The sequence below is a fragment of the Salvelinus sp. IW2-2015 genome, unplaced genomic scaffold (genome assembly GCF_002910315.2).
Source record: "Salvelinus sp. IW2-2015 unplaced genomic scaffold, ASM291031v2 Un_scaffold1003, whole genome shotgun sequence".
Taxonomy (NCBI): Eukaryota; Metazoa; Chordata; class Actinopteri; order Salmoniformes; family Salmonidae; genus Salvelinus; species Salvelinus sp. IW2-2015.
In genome coordinates, this window is record NW_019942683.1 from 345,016 (window position 1) to 367,533 (window position 22,518).

Below are 22,518 nucleotides of genomic sequence, written 5' to 3' on the forward strand. Positions count from 1 at the left end.
AGAAGATAAAGGTACAACTTTAAAATGGAGATGGCCCGTGTGCTCACAGACGCCATAACGGGACAAATACAACATTGCGATCTCTATACATCTCTTTGCCCCAGCGATAGCTATTGTCCTATTGCTGTGTGATGCCGATTTTACTGAAGATACACAAGACCTAGATTTACAGGCCTCTGAAGCATCTGCTTTGAGTGACAATCAACAGATGTCGCTGGCTATGAAGATATCACCTGAAGACCTGTTGAAGACCTTGTTCAATTAGCATAGCCCGATATGGGAGCTGAGACGTTTCCTGGGCGATGACTAGAACTTTCAACAGAGTAACGTCAAGGTGAGTAATATTGAATTAAAAATGTGGTTAGTTATAGATTGTTTCTAATACTGAAATAGCTAATAAAGCACATTTGTACCAATCAATATGTAGTAGCGAATGGATATTTAGACTGAACAAAAAAATATAAATGCAACCATTTCAAAGATTTTTACTGAGTTACAGTTTTATATAAGGAAATCAGTCAATTGAAATTAATTTGGCTCTGATCTATGGATTTCACATGACTGGGAATACAGCTATGCATCTGTTGGTCACAGATACCTTTAAAAAAAAATGGGCCTCAGGATCTCGTCACGGTATCTGTGCATTCAAATTGCCATCGATGAAATTATTGTGTTCGTTGTCCGTAGCTTATGCCTGCTCATACCGTAACCCCACCACCACCATGGGGCACTCTGTTCACAACGTTGACATCAGCAAACCACACACCATACATGTTGTGAGGCCAGGTGGACGTACTGATAAACTATCTAAAATGACGTTGGAGGCGGMTTATGGTAGAGAAATGAACATTACATTATCTGACAACAGCTCTGGTGGACATTCCTGCAGTCAACATGCTAATTGCACACTCCCTCAACTTGAGACATCTGTGGCATTATGTTTTGTGACAACTGCACATTTTAGAGTGGCATTTTATTGTCCCCAGCACAAGGTGCACCTGTGTAATGATCCAGCTGGATTATCTTGGAGAAATGCTCACTAACAGGGATGTAAACAAATGTGTGGACAACATTTTATAGGAATAAGATTTTTGTGCGTATGGAGCATTTCTGGGATCTTTTATTTCAGCTCATGAAACATGGGACCAACACTTCACATGTTGCGTTTTTATATATTTTTGTTCTGTGTCATTCAACTGTCTTTCGTTTCAGCTGTATGAAGTGAAATGGGATTTTTCTACARTGTATTTTCTTTATATTGTTACTCTACAGTCGTGGCCAAAAGTTGAGAATGACACACATATTAATTTCCACAAAGTTTGCTGCTTCCGTGTCTTTAGATATTTTTGTCAGATGTTACTATGGAATACTGAAGTATAATTACAAGCATTTCATAAGTGTCAATGGCTTTTATTGACAATTACATGAAGTTGATGCAAAGAGTCAATATTTGCAGTGTGGACCCTTCTTTTTCAAGACCTCTGCAATCTGCCCTGGCATGCWGTCAATTAACTTCTGGGCCACATCCTGACTGATGGCAGCCCATTGTTGCATAATCAAAACTTGGAGTTTGTCAGAATTTGTGGGTTTTTGTTTGTCCACCCGCCTCTTGAGGATTGACCACAAGTTTTCAATGGGATTACGGTCTGGGGATGGACCCAAAATATCCTGGCCATGGACCCAAAATATCGATGCTTTGTTCCCCGAGCCACTTAGTTATCACTTTTGCCTTATGGCAAGGTGCTCCATCATGCTGGAAAAGGCATTGTTCGTCACCAAACCGTTCCTGGATGGTTGGGAGAAGTTAATCTCGGAGGATGTGTTGGTACCATTTCTTTATTCATGGCTGTGTTCTTAGGCAAAATTGTGAGTGAGCCCACTCCCTTGGCTGAAAAGCAACCCCACACATGAATGGTCTCAGGATGCTTTACTGTTGGCATGACACAGGACTGATGGTAGCGCTCACCTTGTCTTCTCCGGACAAGCTTTTTTCCGGATGCCCCAAACAATCGGAAAGGGGATTCATCAGAGAAAATGACTTTACCCCAGTCCTCAGCTGTCCAATCCCTGTGCCCTTTGCAGAATATCAGTCTGTCCCTGATGTTTTTCCTGGAGAGAAGTGGCTTCTTTGCTGCCCTTCTTGACCCCAGGCCATCCTCCAAAAGTCTTTGCCTCATTGTGCGTGCAGATGCACTCACACCTGCCTGCTGCCATTCCTGAGCAAGCTCTGTACTGGTGGTGCCCCGATCCCGCAGCTGAATCAACTTTAGGAGAGGGTCCTGGCGCTTGCTGGACTTTCTTGGGTGCCCTGAAGCCTTCTTCACAAGAATTGAACCGCTCTTCTTGAAGTTCTTGATGATCTGATAAATGGTTTATTTAGATACAATCTTACTGGCAGCAATATCCTTGCCTGTGAAGCCCTTTTTGTGCAAAGCAATGATGACGGCACGTGTTTCCTTGCAGGTAACCATGGTTGACAGAGGAAGAACAATGATTCGAGCACCACCCACTTTTGAAGCTTCCAGTCTGTTATTCGAACTTAATCAGCATGACCGAGTGATCTCCAGCCTTGTCCTCATCAACACTCACACCTGTGTTAACGAGAGATCACTGACATGATGTCAGCTGGTCCTTTTGTGGCAGGGCTGAAATGCAGTGAAATGTTTTTGGGGATTAAGTTCATTTGCATGGCAAAGAGGGACTTTGCAATTCATCTGACCACTCTTCATAACATTCTGGAGTATATGCAAATTGCCATCATACAAACTGAGCAGCAGACTTTGTGAAAATGTATATTTGTGTCATTCTCAAACCTTTTGGCCGTGACTGTATACATGTCACATCAATTGCAACAATTTATGTTTTTACAAAAAAAATAATTGTCTTGAGTAGAAAGAAGAAAAAAATGCTCACTTGTTCCTTAAGACCATACGTGCTTTAATATTAAAGAATATTGTTCTGTGGATTTTTTTTGTCTCTGTGTCTTTTCCTTTGCCACAGTCTTCCTTCTGCCTCTTGAAAGTTGGAGAACATTTATCTAATCAAATAATCCTAACATACTGCAACTACTTAATATGCCTGCGAAATGTTTATTTCAATTGTATGTATTAAAAAAGAAATATGAACCAAGGCCTCTGTATTGTTAATCGTTGATATAGCAAAACAATACACATTGTACAATTCATTATGCCTGTTTAAAATGACATACTGGTTGATAAGGCTGTCTGCTCGACAGGCCAATTTCATTTGATTCACATGTCTGTCGAACAGAAATGTAATTTGCCCAGAGATCACACAACTACAGCCACTCGCACATGGCAGATCTTTCGTTTGTGGCATGCGCTGAAGACCAGACTGCAGTTACTATGGTATTTAGCTGTAGGGGATAATGCAGTTTAATATGGTATTTAGCTGTAGGTCTACTGCAGTTAATATTGTATTTAGCTGTAGGTCGACTGCAGTTAATATGCTATTTAGCTGTAGGTCAACTGCAGTTAATATGGTATTTAGCTGTAGGTCTACTGCAGTTAATATGCTATTTAGCTGTAGGGCTAATGCAGTTAATATGCTATTTAGCTGTAGGGCTACTGCAGTTAATATGCTATTTAGCTGTAGGGCTACTGCAGTTAATATGGTATTTAGCTGTAGGTCTACTGCAGTTAATATGGTATTTAGCTGTAGGGCTACTGCAGTTAATAGTATTTAGCTGTAGGGCTACTGCAGTTAATATGGTATTAAGCTGTATGCCTACTGCAGTTAATATGGTATTTAGCTGTAGGGCTAATGCAGTTCATATATTATTTAGCTGTAGGGCTACTGCAATTAATATGGTATTTAGTTGTAGGGCTACTGCAGTTGATATGGTATTTAGCTGTAGTGCTACTGCAGTTAATATGGTATTTATCTGTAGGTCTACTGCAGTTAATATGCTATTTAGCTTTAGGTCTACTGCAGTTAATATGCTATTTAGCTTTAGGGCTACTGCAGTTAATATAGTATTTTGCAGATGCTTTTATCCAGAACTGTCAACATTGATAGTGACACACATATTCAGTAGAGGCCTCTGGCACAAAGAAAGTCCCATGAGGGGAAATATTTATACATAAAGGATTTAAACACACCTTTCTGACTGTAGGAGTCTTTTCTTACCCGTGCATTTGTTTACAAGTTTCCTCTTCCCTCATCTTTTCTTTTTAAGGAGGAGAGGAATCGTGGAAATCAAATTGCGAAAAGGTCTATGTTGTGAGGTGAGCTTTTTGACGGATGCATAAATTCAGTGGGACATGCAGCGAAATAGTTAGTTTTTTTAATACAGCGCCAATCATCCTGGGTTAAACTCCTCTCTGTCTGTCTCTTTCTATGTTGTGAAGGGGGCTTTGAATTCAGCTGGTACGTCACTGTCCAGTTTACAGATGACCTTATAGATGACTTTCTTCCAGGATGGGTCTGAGTCTCTGGCCAGAGTGATGGCTATGTAAAACTCCTGTAGTGTGATCTCAGCCACCTCAAGAAACCTGTCAGGGACCTGTGGATAAAAAGGCACAATCGGTTAGATTTCAAAAGGGCAATCTGCAATTCAAACAAAGCCGCAACCATTTTGGATAAAAAAGATGAYGGGGCTCGAGAAATGTAACCACTTGCAAATGTATAGACAGAGCTATAGATGCAATGACTGACCATCCCTGAGATCAACATTACAGCGCTAACCTATACAGACCAAGGACTGTATGATGGCGTCCGGGAGCATTTGGAACATTTTCTGATATACAATGTAATTCTGTCACTTTTGTCAGGACATGTTGATGGTAAGGTAAGTTATACATGCTTTTTATGCCAAAATAAATGGATATTTCTTCAGCAGGAACTGTATTCCTTTCTGTGGATCTTTGGCACCATCTGTTGTTCTAAATGACGTGTTGTGTCATGTGCTCAGTGGCCTGAGAGAGGAGATCACAATGCTTGGGGTAAGTAAACAGGCTGGCAGCAGGCTTGTTTGAAGGTTTGCAGAGCAGAATAAACATTTCAGTCTCTTGTTGATGGACTAATGAAAAGTATTCTAGTCTCCAACCAGCTTTAGCAAGCAAGACATCTGACAGAATATGCAACAACAACAAAAGTAATGAACTCTCCAACTCTACCCCTCTGAACGAACGTTGTACATCAGGCCCAAAATTATTGGCATCCGAGATAAATATTAGCAACTACAACAACAAAAAATTGCAAATAAATAATACAAATGCTGAGCGATTGTACAATAAAAAAATGTGATTTTAGCACAGAAAGAGATTTACAACAAATTATCTGAAAGATGGGGTGGGTGAATATTGGTACCTCTGTTTTCAATACCTCACCATGTGAGGATAATGGCACTGAGCATTTTTCTACTATCTTTTATGAGATTCTAGAACACAGTGGAAAGGATGTGACATCATTCCTCCATACAGAATCCAGACCCTTGATATTCATATTCTGCGCTTATGGACTGTCCTCTTGGATTCAAACCACCGGTTTTCGGTGCAAAATTGTGATTTTTTTTTTTGTGGTCAATTAACCATTTCTTTGTGAATTTTGATGTGTGTTTGGGGTTGTTGTCTTGCTGGAATATCAACGTGCAGCCAAGTTTCAGTCTTCTAGCAGAGGCAACCAGGTTTTGGCCTAAATTATCCTGGTAGTGGGTAAAGTTAATGATGCTGTTGACCTTAAAGGCCCCAGGACCATTGGAAGCAAAATAGCCCCATAACTTCAAAAGATACACCATCAAATTTGAGGTTATTTTCTGCATCATTCTAGTGTAATATCATCCAACAAATGTAAAAAATAAAAAAATACCTGGAGTTCGCTAAACAGCATTGGCACTTGGATTGGAACCGGTGTTATTGTCAGATGACAATAGAGCTCTTTGGCCACGCACATCAGTGTTTGGTTTTGTTGTTGAAAGACTGATGCATTTGAAGAAAATAACCCCCATGCCTACTGTAAAATACCCATAGGGGGAAAAAGTGCTACTGTTTTTGTTTGCACAAAAAACACTACACTGAATACTGTGGTATTTACTCTATGGTGTTTTTGTTGATATGATTGTAGTATAATGTAGTATTTACTGTAGTATTTTTGTGAACATTTACTGCAGTATTTATGTGAACATTACTGCAGTAGCCTGTAGTATTTACCATGGTATTTAGGTGAACATTACTGCAGTAGCCTGTAGTATTCACCATGGTATTTTTGTGAACATTACTGCAGTAGCCTGTAGTATCCACCATGGTATTTTTGTGAACATTACTGCAGTAGCCTGTAGTATCCACCATGGTATTTATGTGAACATTACTGCAGTAGCCTGTAGTATTTACCATGGTATTTATGTTTTTATCTTACTTTTCAAATTTTTATAAGGCTTTGTCCTTGAGGAAATCTACTGGATAAATTTTAAAAGAGCAAATTGTCCAAAACCTATAAGTTGGACTGGGGTCTGACCAGCTCAGTTCATAGCTTCTACTAATTTCTCTAGCCTGTAGGGAACACAATATATAGACTATACTTGGCATGCAGGTWTCTTACTCATGGGTGGGGCACAAATTGGGATATGGGGGAGGGGAATGGGCAGGGCATATGCAAATTAATATTAGCATATCGATACAATTTGGCGTACAGTATACTACCAAATGCTATAGTAAGTACTACATGACCGAGGTATACTACAGTGTGGAGTATAACATATTACAGTATACTGCACAATTATACAGTAAGCACTACATGATCAAGGGATACTAGAGTAGTATAGTATTCAATAGTATACTACAGAATACAATATAATTCTATAGTAAACTGTAGTATTTTGTATGTAGGTATGGTGGTGGATCTTTGATGTTATGGGGCTATTTTGATTCGGGGACCCATTTTTGGCTTGTGACTTTCAAAACAAAACCTTTTTATAACGCATCTTTATAAACAAACAAAAGTGTTTTTTTGTTTGTTTATTTGTGTGTGTTCACCAACTCATCATACTGCATTGATCTTTATAGATGTGTACAGATATAACGCTCAAACAAAAATCCACTAAAATACAGTACACTACATGACCAAAAGTATGTGGACACCTRCTCGTCGAACATATCATTCCGAAATCATGGGCATTAATATGGAGTTTGTCCCCCCTTTGCTGCTATAACAGCCTCCACTCTTCTGCGAAGGCTTTCCACTAGATGTTAGAACATTGCTGTGGGGACTTGCTTCTATTCAGCCACAAGAGTATTAGTGAGGTCAGGGACTGATGTTGGGCGATWAGGCCTGGCTCGCAGTCGGCGTTCCAATTCATCCCAAAGGTGTTTGATGGGGTTGAGGTCAGGGCTCTGCGCAGGCCAGTCAAGTTCTTCCACACCGATCTTGACAAACCATTTCTGTATGGACCTCGCTTTGTACATGGGGGAATTGTCATGCTGAAACAAGAAAGGGCCTTCCTCAAACTGTTACCATAAAGTTGGAAGCACAGAATCATCTAGAATGTCATTGTATTCTGTAGTGTTAAGATTTACCTTCACTGGATCTAAGGGGCCCGAACCATGAAAAACAGCCCCAGACCATTATTCCTCCTCCACCAAACATTACAGTTGGCACTTTGCATTTGTGCAGGTAAAGTTCTCCTGGCATCCGCCAAACCCAGATTTGACCGTCGGACTGCCAGATGGTGAAGTGTGATTCATCACTCCAGAGAATGTATTTCCACTGTTCCAGAGTCCAATGGCAACGAGCTTTACACCACTCCAGCCGACGGTTGGCATTGCACATGGTGATCTTAGGCTTGTGTGCAGCTGCTCGGCCATGGAAACCCATTTCATGAAGCTCCCGAGAAACCGTTYTAGTGCTGACGTTGCTTCCAGAGGCAGTTTGGAACTCAGTGAGTGTTGCAACCGAGGACAGACGATTTTTACGCGCTTCAGTACTTGGCTGTCCCTTTCTGTGAGCTTTGGTGGCCTACCACTTTACGCCTGAGCCGTTGTTGCTCCAARACGTTTCAACTTCACTATAACAGCACTTACAGTCGACCGGGGCAGCTCTAGCATGGCAGAAATTTGACAAACTGATTTCTTGGAAAGGTGGCATCCTATGACGGTGCCACATTGAAAGTCACTGAGCTCTTCAGTAAGGCCATTCTACTGCCAATGTTTGTCTATGGTGATTGCATGGCTGTGTGCTCGATTGTATACACCTGTCAGCAACGGGTATGGCTGAAATAACCGAATCCACTAATTTGACGATCTGTCCATATAGTGCTGTGTATCTGTTGTACTGGCAGACTTCTACTAACATACCTGTTGTACTGGCAGACTTCTACTAACATACCTGTTGTACTGGCAGCACTTCCACTAACATACCGTTGTTACTGGCAGGACTTCTACTAACATACCTGTTGTACTGGCAGACTTCTACTAACATACCTGTTTGTACTGGCAGACTTCCACTAACATACCTGTTGTACTGGCAGACTTCTACTAACATACCTGTTGTACTGGCAGACTTCTACTAACATACCTGTTGTACTGGCAGACTTCCACTAACATACCGTTTGTACTGGCAGACTTCTTACTAACATACCTGTTGTACTGGCAGACTTCTACTAACATACCTGTTGTACTGGCAGACTTCCACTAACATACCCGTTGTACTGGCAGACTCTACTAACATACCTGTTGTACTGGCAGACTTCTACTAACATACCTGTTGTACTGGCAGACTTCACTAACATACCTGTTGTACTGGCAGACTTCCACTAACATACCTGTTTGTACTGCAGACTTCCACTAACATACCTGTTGTACTGGCAGACTTACTACTAACTACACTGTTTGTACTGGCGACTTCTACTAACATACCTGTTGTACTGGCAGACTTCCACTAACATACCTGTTGTACTGTGCAGACTTCCACTAACATACCTGTTGTACTGGCAGACTTCCACTAACATACCTGTTGTACTGGCAGACTTCCACTAACATACCTGTTGTACTGGCAGACTTCTACTAACATACCTGTTGTACTGGCAGACTTCTACTAACATACCTGTTGTACTGGCAGACTTCCACTAACATACCTTGTTGTACTGGCAGACTTCCACTAACTACCTGTTGTACTGGCAGACTTCAACTAACATACCTGTTGTCTGGCAGACTTCCACTAACATACCTGTTGTACTGGCAGACTTCACAACATACCTTGTTTGACTGGCAGACTTCTACTAACATTACCTGTTGTACTGGCAGACTTCTACTAACATACCTGTTGTACTGGCAGACTTCTACTAACATACCTTGTATGGCAGACTCCACCCACAATACCTGTTGTACTGGCAGACTTCCACTAACATACCTGTTGTACTGGCAGACTTCTACTAACATACCTGTTGTTACTGGCAGACTTCTAACATACCTGTTGTACTGGAGACTTCCACTAACATACCTGTTGTACTGGCAGACTTCCACTAACATTACTTGTTTACTGGCAGACTTCCCACTAACATACCTGTTGTACTGGCAGACTTCCACTAACATACCTGTGTGTACTGGCAGACTTCCACTAACATACCTGTTGTACTGGCAGACTTCCTGTTGTATTGGCAGACTTCCACTAACATACCTGTTGTACTGGCAGACTTCTACTAACATACCTGTTGTACTGCAGACTTCCTGTTGTACTGGCAGACTAACATACCTGTTGTACTGGCAGACTTCTAACATACCTGTTGACATGCCAACCACCCATAAACAATGCATTATGCATACCATTTTATCCTTTGATCAGATTGACTGTCTGATCCACCTTAGCAAACTTCAGATGTATTTTATGGTGAAGATATGCATTCTATAAATACACTAGAGAGGTGAAGACAAGACAGCACAATGAATACGAGCCTCTTACGACCATCCTGATCTTACATTCTGTTCCGCTTTTCTTTTTTTCTTTTTTTTTAATCGGTGTAAATCCACTTAGCCAAAACAGAATGTAAACTCTCGAGATCAGGATGGTCACGTGAGGCCTAAATGACGACACGACGAGATGTTTTTAGCCTACCTGAAAAGTCATTGGCCTTTGTTGTAGTGCATGTTGAGGCTCTGAAGAGCTCCGAGTCTCTCCTCACTGCTACATCTTTCACAACTGTTAACCCCTTCCACTCGGGCCTGACGGGCAAACTTCTCCATCTGAATATAGTAGAACTCTCTGAAGTTGCTGAACCATTTAATCAGCTGGGACGTGATGCACCGAGTGAGCTGTACGGGGACACAAAGACACAAAACAGTTTGGGTAAGTACATTCTGAGTTAGTGATGCTTTTTTGTTATTTCATTTTGTAGCGTTTTATTTAGTTGGTGTGTGTGTGTTTGTGTGTGTTGGTCATCCCACTGTTTCGACTGTCTTTGTCAATAAATCATGTATGAACTATTTGAATAAAAGCAAATTGCCCACAGTTATGTGTTCAGTGATTGTTTTCAATGAGGGGATTTTTATCTCAACATTGGTTTTCCCATTCAGGCATTCACTCTACCAGTAGAACACGCCATAGGATAGGTCATTCATTAACAAGATACTTTAAAAAAAATACCTGGACATCGGAGAAAAAGGTTTTGAGTACGTTGGAACTAGGGTAGCGAGTGTAGAAGAACATCAGCTTGGCTTTCTTTAGGTGCTGTGTGGTCAGACCTTCCTACAGATCAGGTTATGGAGCTTAACACATTCAGGTGCTGTGTGGTCAGACCCTCCTACATGTCAGGTTATGGAGCTTAACACATTCAGGTGCTGTGTGGACCGACCCTCCTACACGGCAGATTATGAATTTGGGGCTCCCGACTTGCACAGTGGTCTAAGGCACTGCATCTCAGTGCAAGAGGCGTCACTGCAGTCCCTGGTTCAAATCCAGGCTGCATCACATCCGGCCGTGATTGGGAGTCCCATAGGGCGGCGCACAATTGGCCCAGCGTCGTCCGGGGTAGGCCGTCATTGTAAATAAGAATTTGTTCTTAACTGGCTTGCCTTGTTAAATAAAGGTTCAATTAAAAAATGGGGGGGGGGATGAAGCTAACACATTCAGGTGCTGTGTGCTCAGACCATGTCAGGTTATGTAGCTAACACAATGTACTCGAACCATGCATACATCAGAATATGAATGGATGAAAAATATATTGTATTCCTAGAGTGAATCATGTCCTGTACCCTTTTGATTGTTTTCATCACAAAATAGGTTTTCACTATATTGCTACACTTCATTATACCCGAAGCATAGACTTCCTTTGAAAACAAGCTTTCGGGTTCCTGAATCCTGACAATTCTTAAGACAGCTATTCTTTTACATCAATGTTTTTCCTCTGTTCTGCAATCATTAGACTACACTCAGATAGTAGAGGCAATTTCCTTAGGAGTAGAGATCACAAGATCAAAAGGGCAAATTCTCCTTGAAATGCATCCTACGGCTACTAATGCCTCATAGATATTGTTCTCCTGGAAAGAGAAGAAGAACATTGGATATTTGTTTATGGATTATCCTTGTGGGCAGAGGAAGGTTATTATTATGAGACACTTCGCTAAACCTCAAAGACAGGCAAGAAGCTTTCTTAGACACGGTATTATTGATATGAGTTGTACTATATCAGAAGCCAGATGCCTCACTAAAGAAAGCCTACCAAAGAATCTCTTGGGTGGAAATGCCACGCATTTAAAAAAACACAGTTCATGACCACAACATATAACACTGATTTTACTAATTCACTGACTAACTAATATTACTGACTATAACTCTAATATTACTGACTATAACTCTAATATTACTGACTATAACTCTAATATTACTGACTATAACTCTAATATTACTGGCACTATAACTCTAATATTACTGACTATAACTAATATTCTATGCCAGCAGCATTCCACCCTGCATCCCACTAGGTTGGTCCCTGGATGGGAGACCAGGTGTTGCTGTAAGTGGTGTTGGAGGTCCAGTAGGGGGTTACTGTTCCCTCTGGTCTATAAGGACATCCCAATACCCCAGGGCAGTGCGGGGGACATTGCCCTGTGTAGGGTGCCGTCTTTCGGATGGGACGTTAAAACGGCTGTCCTGACTCTCTGTGGTCACTACAGATCCCATTGCAATTAGGGAGTGAACGGACCTACGTGAAATGAAAATGAATGGCCTTCCTTTCAGCAAAATATATTTGACCTAAACCCTCCATGAATGTTTTAATTGTTATAGTGGGGGTCACTTAAAAAAAATAAACAATGTGGATAGCATCTTCCGTTTACCCTCACTTCTTTGACAGACCAGAGACTTAGATATGCAGTTTTAGAAACTGTTCTTCTTCCTGTCAGCATTACATGGCAACACAGGAATGTTGATAGCGCACAGGGCTACGGGCCAGAAGGTCGTGGGTTCACAGACCACCGTGGACAAGAGCAGGGGTGGAAAGATCTCCTTTCATAGTAAAAGCATTGCATGAATCTATCATCGTATTTGCAGGTCCAAATTTATTTAGCCTTTTCTAAAACATTTCATGATAGTCATTTTACAAAATGGCGCCGGAAGAAATGACAGCAGTTTTGGCACCCGAACAAATGGGCTATTATGTGGGGGTTTTCAGATTATTTGTAATTTATTTTGTACATAATGTTTCTGCCAACGTATCTTACGGCAAAAAAAGAGCTTCTGGATATCAGGTCAGCGATCAATCACCTCGGATTAGACTAAGATTTTTTCTTCAACAAACAAGACGCACAAGATATTCTCCAAACACCCGGCATTCTCCATACTCCCTGTTCACCCAAGACTGCATGGCCAGGCATGACTCCAACACCATCATTAAGTTTGCAGATGACACAACAGTGGTAGGCCTGATCACCGACAACGACGAGACAGCCAATAGGGAGGAAGTCAGAGACCTGGCCGGGTGGTGCCAGAATAACAACCTCTCCCTCAACGTTGATCAAGACAAGGAGAATTGTGGGACTACAGGAAAAGGGACCGAGCAAGCCCCATTCTCATCGACGGGCTGTAGTGGAGGCAGGTTGAGAGCTTCAAGATCCTTGGTGGCCACATCAACAACAAACATGAATTGTCTAAACACACCAAGACAGTTGTGAAGAGGGCATGACAAAGCCTATTCCCCCTCAGGAAACTAAAAAGATTTGGCCATGGGTCCTGAGATCTCAAAAGGTTCTACAGCTGCAACATCGAGAGCATCCTAAACTGGTTGCATCACTGCCTGGTACGCAACTGCTCGGCCTCTTACCGCAAGGCACTACAGAGGGTAGTGCGTACGCCCAGTACAATCACTGGGGTAAGCTGCCTGCCATCCAGGACCTCTACACCAGGCGGTGTCAGAGAGAAGGCCTAAAAATGTCAATATCCCAGCCAACCCAGACATAGACTGTTCTTCTACTACCGCATGGCAAGCGGTACCGGAGTGCCAAGTCTAGGACAAAAAGGCTCTCAACAGCTCTTTTCCCCCAAGCCATAAGACCTGAACAGGTAATCAAATGGCTACCCGCACTATTTTGCAATCACTACTGTATGTAGCCTCGCTACTGTTATAGCCTCTCTATCTGTATATAGCCTCGCTACTTTATATAGCCTCGCTACTGTAATATAGCCTCCTACTGTATATAGCTCTCTACTGTATATAGTCTCTCTACTGTATGTAGCCTCGCTACTGTTATAGCCTTCTAACTGTATATAGCCTCTCTACGTATGTAAGCCTCGCTACTGTTAAGCCTCGCTACTGTATAAGCCCTCTACTGTATGTAGCCTCTACTGTATGTACCTCGCTACTGTATATAATCCTCGCTACTGTATATAGCCTCTACTGTATGGTAGCCTCGCTACTGTATATAGCCTCTCTACTGGTATATGATAGCCTCTCTTACTGTTATTAGCCTCTCTCTGTATATAGCCTCTACTGTATTAGCTCTCTTACTGTATAAGCCTCGCTACTGTATATAGCCTCTACTGTATATAGCCTCCTACTGTATATAGCCTCTCACTATATAGCTCTCTACTGTATGTAGCCTCGCTATTGTATATAGCCTCGCTACTTATATAGCCTCTTCTACTGTATATATATTTTACTGTTGTTTTATTCTTTACCTACCCATTGTTCACCTAATACCTTTTTCGCACTATTGGTTAGAGCCTGTAAGTAAGCATTTCACTGTAAGGTCTACCTAACCTGTTGTAATTCAGCGCATGATTTACATATTAGCAGAATCTTTTTAATACCAACAAATGACCTAAATGACAGGGAGATGGACAGAGTAGTCCTATGTTTTCACCGTTTCATATTGCCCCAATTGTAAATCAGTGTGGTTGTTTGCAATGAAACTGTCCCTGTTTGCAAATAATTACATCTGAGATGTCATTAGAAATCTGAGCATATGTACTTTCAAAGTTAAGCCTAGTTCTCACCCCAAACAGAGTAGCTACCTTTCACCCAGACAGGTCCTACCTTTCCACCCCAGACAGAGTAGATCCTACTTTCCACCCCAGACAGAGTTAGACTTCTACCTTTCCACCCCAGACAAGAGTTAGACCTACCTTTCCACCCCAGACAGAGTAGTACCTACCTTTCCACCCCCAGACAGAGTAGATCCTACTTTCCACCCCAGACAGAGTACGGTCTAACTTTACCCAACAGAGTAGTGCCTACCTTCCACCCAGACAGAGTAGTATACCTTTCCACCCACAACAGAGTAGATCTACCTATTCCACCCACAGACAGAGTAGACTGAACCTTCCCACCCCAGACAGAGTAGGACCAACTTTCCACCCCAGACAGAGTAGAGACCTAGCCTTTCACCTGCCAGACAGAGTAGAATTCTACCTTTCCACCTCCAGACCATGAGTAGAGACTACGCTTTCCACCGCCAGACAGAGTAGACTACCTCCAACCCCAGAACAGAGTAAGTATCTACCTTTCCACCCCAGACAGAGTAGATCTACCTTTTCCACCCCAGACAGCCGTAGACTCTACCTTTCACCCCAAACAGAAGTGGCCTACCTTGCTCACCCCAGAAAGAGTAGCGACTTCCCACCCCAGACAGAGTAAGGACCTACCTTTCACCGCAGTACTACTTCCCCCAGCACGAGTAGACCTACCTTCCACCGCCAGACAGAGTAAGACCTACCTTTCCACCCCAAGACAGAGTAGATCTACCTTTCCTCCACCCCAGAAGAGTAGACCTACCTTTCCCACCCCAACAGAGTAGACCCTACCTTTCCACCCCAGACAGAGTAGACCTACCTTTCCACCCCAGACACGAGTAGACCTACCCTTTCCACCCCAGACAGAGTAAGACCTACCTTTCATCCCAACAGAGCAGTAGAGCCTACCTTAGTCACCCTCAGACAAGTAGACCTACCTTTCCACCCCAGACAGAGTGACCTACCTTTCCACCCCAGAACAGAGTAGGACCTACCTTTCCACCCCAGACAGAGTAGACCTACTTTCCACCCCAGACAGAGTAGACCTACCTTTCCACCCCAGACAGAGTAGACCGTACCTTTCCACCGACAGAGTAGACCTACCTTTCCACCCCAGACAGACGTAGACCATACCTTTCCACCCCAGACAGAGTAGACCTACCTTTCCACCCCAGGACAAGTAGACCTTACCTATTCCACCCCACACAGGTAGAGCTACCTTCCAACCCAGACAGAGAGGACGTACTTTCCACCCCAACAGAGTAGCCTACCTTTCCACCCCAGACAGAGTGAGTCCTACCTTTCCACACCAGAACAGAGTGGAACCACCTTTTCCACCCCAGACAGAGTAGTCCTACCTTCCACCCCAGACAGAGTTAGACCTACCTTACCACCCCAGAACAGAGAGTCCGACCTTTCCACCCCAAGACAGAGTATATTCCTACCTTCCACCCCAGGACAGAGTAGGATCTACCTTTCCACCCCAACATAGTAACCTACCTTCCACCCCAGACAGAGTAGTCCTACCTTTCCACCCCAGACAGAGTAGGACCTACCTTTCCAACGACAATGTAGGAGCCTACCTTTCCCACCCAGCAGTAGACCTACCTTTCACCCCAAAAGAGTAGTCCTTAACTTTCCACCCCAACAGAGTAGACTACCTTTCCACCCAGACAGAGTAGACCTACTTTCACCGCCAGACATAGTAGAACCATACCTTTCCACCCAACAGTAGACCTACACTTTCCACCCCAAAACAGAGAGTCCTACCTTTCCACCCCAGACAGATATCCTTACCTTTCCACCCCTAAGACAGATAGATCTACCTTTCCACCCCAACAGAGTTAGACCTACCTTTCCACCCAGACTAGAAGTAACCTACCTTATCCACCCCAGAAGGAGTAAGTCCTACCTCCACCCCAGACAGCAGTAGACTCTACCTTTCCACCCCAGACAGAGTAGGCCTACCTTTACCACCCAGACAGAGTAGTCCTACCTTCACCTCCAGACAGAGTAAGATCTACCTTTCGACCCCAGACAGAAGATAGATCTACCTTTCCACCCCAGACAATAGGACCTACCTTTTCCACCCCCAGTACAGAGTAGAACCTACCGTCTCCACCCCAGCGACAAGTAGATCTACCTTTCCACCCCAACAAGAAGATCTACCTTCCACCCAGACATAGTAGGACCTCACCTTTTCCACCCAGACAGAGTAGATCTACCTTTCCACCCCCGACAGAGTAGATCTACCTTTCCACCCCAGACAAGTAGATCTACCTTTCCACCCCAACAGACGTATCTACCTTTCCCCCAGACAGAAGTAGACCTACCTTCACCCCAAAACAGGAGATCCTACTTTCCACCCCAGACAATTAACTACCTTCTCCACCCCAACAATAACCACCTGTTCCACCCCAGACGCAGTAGACCTACTTTCCACCCCAGACAGAGTAGACCTACACTTTCCACCCCAAACCAGAGCTAGACTACCTCATCCACCCCCAACAGAGTACAGGACCTTACTTCCACCCCAAACAGAGCTACCTTACCTTTCCCACCCCAGACAGAGTCAGACTTACCTTTCACCCCAGACAGAGTAGACCTACCATTTCCACCCCGACAAGAGCTGACTACCTTTCCACCCAGACAGAGTAACCTCACCTTTCACCCACAGACAGAGTAGACCTACCCTTTCCACCCCAGACAGAGTAGACCTTACCTTTCCCCCCAGACAAGTAGGAAAAACCCTGACCATTTTCCAACCCACAGATAACCTACCTTTCCACCCCAAAAGAGTAGACCTTACCTTCTCCACCCCAGACAGAGTAGACCTACACCTTTCCACCCCACAGAGTCGACCTACCTTTCCACCCCAGACAGAGTAGACCTTACTTTCCACCCCAGACGAGTAGACCTACCTTTCCCCCCAGACAGAGAGACCTACCTTTCCACCCCAGACCAGAGTAGACCTACCTTTCCACCCCACAGAGTAAAACCTACCTTCCACCAGACAAGTGACCTACCTTTCCAACCCCAGACAGTAGGACCTATCTTCCACCCCCACGACAGAGCTATGCTCCACCTTTCCCACCCCAACAAGTAGACCTCCTTTCCACCCCGAACAGAGAGTCCTACCTTCCACCCCAAGGTACATAGTTCCTACCTTTCCACCAGACAGAGTAGATTACCTTTCCACCCCAGACAGTACATGGACCTACCTTCCACCCCAGACAAGAGGGTTAGTCCTACCTTTCCACCCCACAAGTAATACCTTTCCACCCCAGGACATAGTAGGACCGACTCTTCCCCCCAGACAGTAACCTTACCCTTCCACCACAAACAGAGTACTCCTACCTTTTCCACCCCAGACAAGAGTAGACCTACCTTTCCACCCCAGACAGAGTAGACCTCTTTCCACCCCAACATAGTAGCCTACCTTTCCACCCCAGACAGATAGACCTACCTTCTCCACCCCCAAACGAGTGCCTACCTTTCCACACCCAGAAGAAGTCCTACCTTTCCACCCCGACAGCAGCTAGACCTTACTTTCCACCCCAGCAACATATGTAAGACCGGTTACACTTCCACCCAACAAATCAGAGCCTACCTTTCCACGCCAAGACAGAGTAGCCCATTACCTTTCCACCCCAACAGAAGTAGACTACCTTTCCACCCCAGACAGAGTAACCACCATTTTCCACCCCAGACCAAGGTAGACCTACCTTTCCCAAGGCCACCTCCCCCAGGACAGAGTGACCTACCTTTCCACCCCAGACAGAGTAGTAGACCTACCTTTCCACCCCAGACAGAGTGGACCTACCTTTCCACCCCAGACAGAGTAGACCTACCTTTCCACCCCAGACAGATAGACCTACCTTCCACCCCAGACAGAGTAGACTACCTTTCCACCCAGACAGAGTAGACCTACCTTCCACCCCAGCAAAGTAGACCTACCTTTCCACCCCAGACAGAGTAGGCTACCTTCCACTCCAGACAGAGTAGACCTACCTTTCCACCCCCAACAGAGTAGCCTACCTGTCCACCCCAGCAGCAGTAGACCTACCTTTCCACCCCAGACAAGTATAGACCTACCTTTCACCCCAGTCAGATGGTAAACTTTCCACAGAGATCCTACCTTTCCACCCCAACAGATGGCCTACCTTTCCACCCAGACAGAGTAACCTACCTATTCCACCCAGACAGTACACTTTCCCGACATAACCACTTTCCACCCAGACAGAGATAGACCTACCTTGCCACCACCAACAGAGGTAGACCTACCGTTCCACCCCAGACGAAGTTTCCTCACAGTAGTCCTACCTTTCCACCCCAGACGGGAGTATACCTACTTTCCACCCCGACAGAAGTAGACCTACCTTTCCGCCCAGACGGTAGACCACCTTTCCACCCCATAACAGAGTAGGCCTACCTTTCCCACCCCATCAGATATGATCCTACCTTTCCACCCCAGACAGAGTAGGACCTACCTTTCCCCAACAGAATAGTCCTACCTTTCCATCAGACAGAGTAGACCTACCTTCCACCCCAACAGAGTAGACCTACCTTTCCACCCCAGACAGAGTAGTCCTACCTTTCCACCCCAGACAGATAGACCTACCTTTCCACCCAGACAGAGTAGACCTACCTTTCCACCCCAACAGAGTAAGACCTACCTTTCCACCCCAGACAGTAGTTAATCCTACCTTCCACCCCAGACAGAAGTGATACCTACCTTTCCACCCCAGACAGAGTGGCCACCTTTCCACCCAGACAGAGTAGGCCTACCTTCCACCCCAGACAGAGTAGACCTACCTTTCCACCCCCAGACAGAGTAGACCTACCTTTCCACCCAGACAGAGTAGACCTACCTTTCCACCCCAGACGAGACGTCCTACTTGTTCCACCCAGACAGAGGCCACCTTCACCCGACAGAAGAGACCTACCTTTCCACCCCAGACCAGAGGGGCCTACCTTCCACCCGAATAGACTACCTTCCACCCAGACAGAGGCCTACCTTTCCACCCCACAAGTAGACCTACCTTTCCACCCAGACAGAGGCCTACCTTTCCACCCCAGACAGAGTTTACTACCCAGCAATATCCTACCTTTCCACCCCAGACAGTAGACCTACCTTTCCACCTCAGACAGAGTAGATCTCATGACGCAGCTTTAACTGCTGGTACTCTCTTTTTAGTTTAAACCCAACAAGAGAAGGTCACACGTGTTTTCCTTAAAGCTGTCTGAGTTTAAACATCTTCTTTTGTACAKAAAGTGAATCGCTTAATCAATTGATTGTGACAGAATTAGATTTCTTCCCAAGCAAAGTACATTTTTTGTCTTCTTGGCTATAGAAGGTTGTAGCTCAGCCTGTGAATGTCAAAGAAATGAAACAATGATATCTCCATTTGCATCGTAGTCAAGATTTCCCAGGTATTTTACAGCTTGTTTATAGCATAAAGCATCACGGACCAAAACACTGTTATATATATATATATATATATATCTTCTTATTTAATTTAACCTTTATTTAACTAGGCAAGTCATCAAACATTATTTTCAGGCAGATGCCTTTGACTCTCCTCCTGAACTGCTACCGTAGCCCTACACAGCACAGCCACTGGTTAAGCTGCATAAAAACACMWCTCTAACTAGCCTATAGGCTAAGGATCATGTGATTGAGACCACATTAACTAGCCTATAGGCTAAGGATCATGTGATTGAGACCACATTAACTAGCCTATAGGCTAAGGATCATGTGATTGAGACCACTCTAACTAGCCTATAGGCTAAGGATCATGTGATTGAGACCACTCTAACTAGCCTATAGGCTAAGGATCATGTGATTGAGACCCCTCTAACTAGCCTATAGGCAAAGGATCATGTGATTGAGACCACTCTAACTAGCCTATAGGCTAAGGATCATGTGATTGAGACCACTCTAACTAGCCTATAGGCTAATGACTAAACCCTCCCCTTGACTGAAATTGAAAAAGCATGACCCTCTCCATTTTCCTCCATGTAACCATTCTGTAAATGTTGATTCATCCCTTATGGTAAGAATAGGGGTGTTAACCCCGGTGTCCTGGCTAAACACCCAATCTGGCCTTCATACCATCATGACCACCTAATCATTCCCAGCTTCCAATAATCTCATTCATCCCCTCTCTTCCCCCTGTAACTCTTCCCCCAGGTTATTACTGTAAAAGAGACTATATGTTTTCAGTCATCTGACCYTGTAAAATGATGGTTAATAAATGACTGATTTCACTGACTCAACTATAACATCACAGATTCACTGACTTCCCTCAGTGTAAAGTATATGGTAGTATTATATAGTTAAACACGGTTTCCCCCACTTGCCTGTCACCCCACCTCATTTCCTTACGGTCTGAATAAAGTGGAAAAACACCTTCAATAAAAAAATTAAGAATAGAACACTTTTGAAAAGGATACATTCAGCACATACGAGGTCCTTTTCACCATACTCTGAAAGCTACCACAGTCCATCTTGATGTGAGGGAGACCGAGACTGTCCAGAAGCACATGATGCCCCGTGGCCATGGGTTGGTGAGCCTGAGGACTCCCGGATGGCCTGGAGGTCCCCTTGGACCTCACTACGACCGGATCCCACGGTAAGTCATCTATCTCTGGGGTAGACAGACCCATGGTACTGGGTCTACACTGGAGCCCTCCGAAGGTATCGTGATGGGAGCTGTTGTGTTTCAGGTTGTCCAGTACATGGTGGTTTTCCTGTAGAGCAGTGGGGTGGTTGTATAGGAATGGAGGCTGGTGGAAATGGAGAGGCCTTTTCACTGTTAGGTTTAGAGAACATGGGCGAGTCATTGAAGCAGGCTTTTGAACAACCAGAGATAGAGCCTCGGTTTGAATCTCTGGTAGTTGTTGGGCCATACCACTCTCGGAACATGAGGGGAGTCGTGACATGCTGTCTACATGGGTTGACGCTGGCTCACGAGAGCTGAGGAACACGGTCTCATCGTCTGTTTCCACCATTCCACCATCCTCGACGTGTAGCTGTGGTGACTTGACGAAAGTATGTGATGTGTTTTTGAAAATTGAGTCAACGCTCGAGTTTACAGCTCTGGAGAGTTCATACTTGAGAATATCTGCTAGGAGTTTGTCTTCGTTGTCTGGGTTTGAGTGGAGGTAGTCAGTTTGCTTGTTATTCATCCATCCCAGGTGACCTTTATCTAAAGGCGTCTTATTGTTAAACTCACTGTAAGGGTCCAAGAACACCTCACCAGGAGATGTCTTTGTCTCCACATATTCTTTGTTCCAAGTACTATGGTGGTCCTCCTCTTCAGATTGATTCTCGTAGACCTGGATGAACCTGGCCTGGAGTTGACCCAGGAGCGTCTGCATGGTCTGAAGCTGCTTCCTCAGTGTATGCCCCTCCTCCGTGCTCTTCCTGCTAACGCCCCCTGTCCCGGGGACGTCCTGGTGCTGTGGCACCCTCTGTTTCCGCTTGTTTTCCAACGTCTCACTCTGAAGGTGACTGGTTGGAGTGGTCTCCCCTTCACCAAACCCTTCACCTGTGAAATAAACACTGAGAGGAGAGCCTGCCATGCCTCTGATGATGTTCTCCACTCTGGCACGCTTCGCCCGGTGTCTGTCAACCAGCTCCAGCATCCAGTCCTGGGTCAACCCGGGCTCATTGAGTCTGAATCTAGTGGGACTGGCCCCGGTGGATGCCTGGCTGGCTGGAGACAGAGGTGCCATGGTGGCCCCGGTGGATGCCTGGCTGGCTGGAGACAGAGGTGCCATGGTGGTACTGCTGCTGTGGTGGTCCACCTGGTTAAGATTCGTGGCGGCAGAGCTGGACATGGGAGCGTCTGGGGGGTAGTATGCAGTGGTGCTCTCCTGCAGGGTTCTTTTACTCTCTATGGTTGTCTGTAGGAGCGTAGACATAAGGGATCCACCACTTGACTGAGGGGAGGAGGAGTTGTATGTGTCGTTGTGTAGAAAGGAGGGAGGATTCTCTGTCCTGTCCTCTGGGTAGGTGCTGCTGGAGTAATGATTCATGCTGTGGTGCAAAAAGCTTTG

At 44.6% G+C, this 22,518-nt stretch overlaps 1 protein-coding gene across 1 annotated transcript; it reads right to left on the minus strand.

Annotated features, from left to right (window-relative positions):
• Window positions 1–4,104: 4,104 nt before the first annotated feature.
• Window positions 4,105–22,518, minus strand: LOC112069408 (prospero homeobox protein 1-like). Its single transcript, XM_070438542.1, has 5 exons — window positions 20,911–22,518; window positions 10,594–10,695; window positions 10,082–10,262; window positions 4,678–4,682; window positions 4,105–4,525 (listed from the first exon to the last, which is right to left on the minus strand). Exons 1-5 carry the CDS (start codon window positions 22,495–22,497, stop codon window positions 4,358–4,360), a joined length of 2,043 nt encoding a protein of 680 aa, XP_070294643.1. The 5' UTR covers window positions 22,498–22,518; the 3' UTR covers window positions 4,105–4,357.

Excerpts from the sequence above, each read along its gene's own strand:
- LOC112069408 (XM_070438542.1), bottom strand. The coding sequence starts at position 22,497 with ATGAATCATTACTCCAGCAGCACCTACCCAGAGGACAGGACAGAGAAT. Across the intron at positions 10,696-20,910 it reads GGACCTCGTATGTGCTGAAT|GAAGGTCTGACCACACAGCA; the intron begins GTATCCTTTTCA and ends CCTGATCTGTAG. Across the intron at positions 10,263-10,593 it reads CCTTTTTCTCCGATGTCCAG|CTCACTCGGTGCATCACGTC; the intron begins GTATTTTTTTTA and ends GTCCCCGTACAG.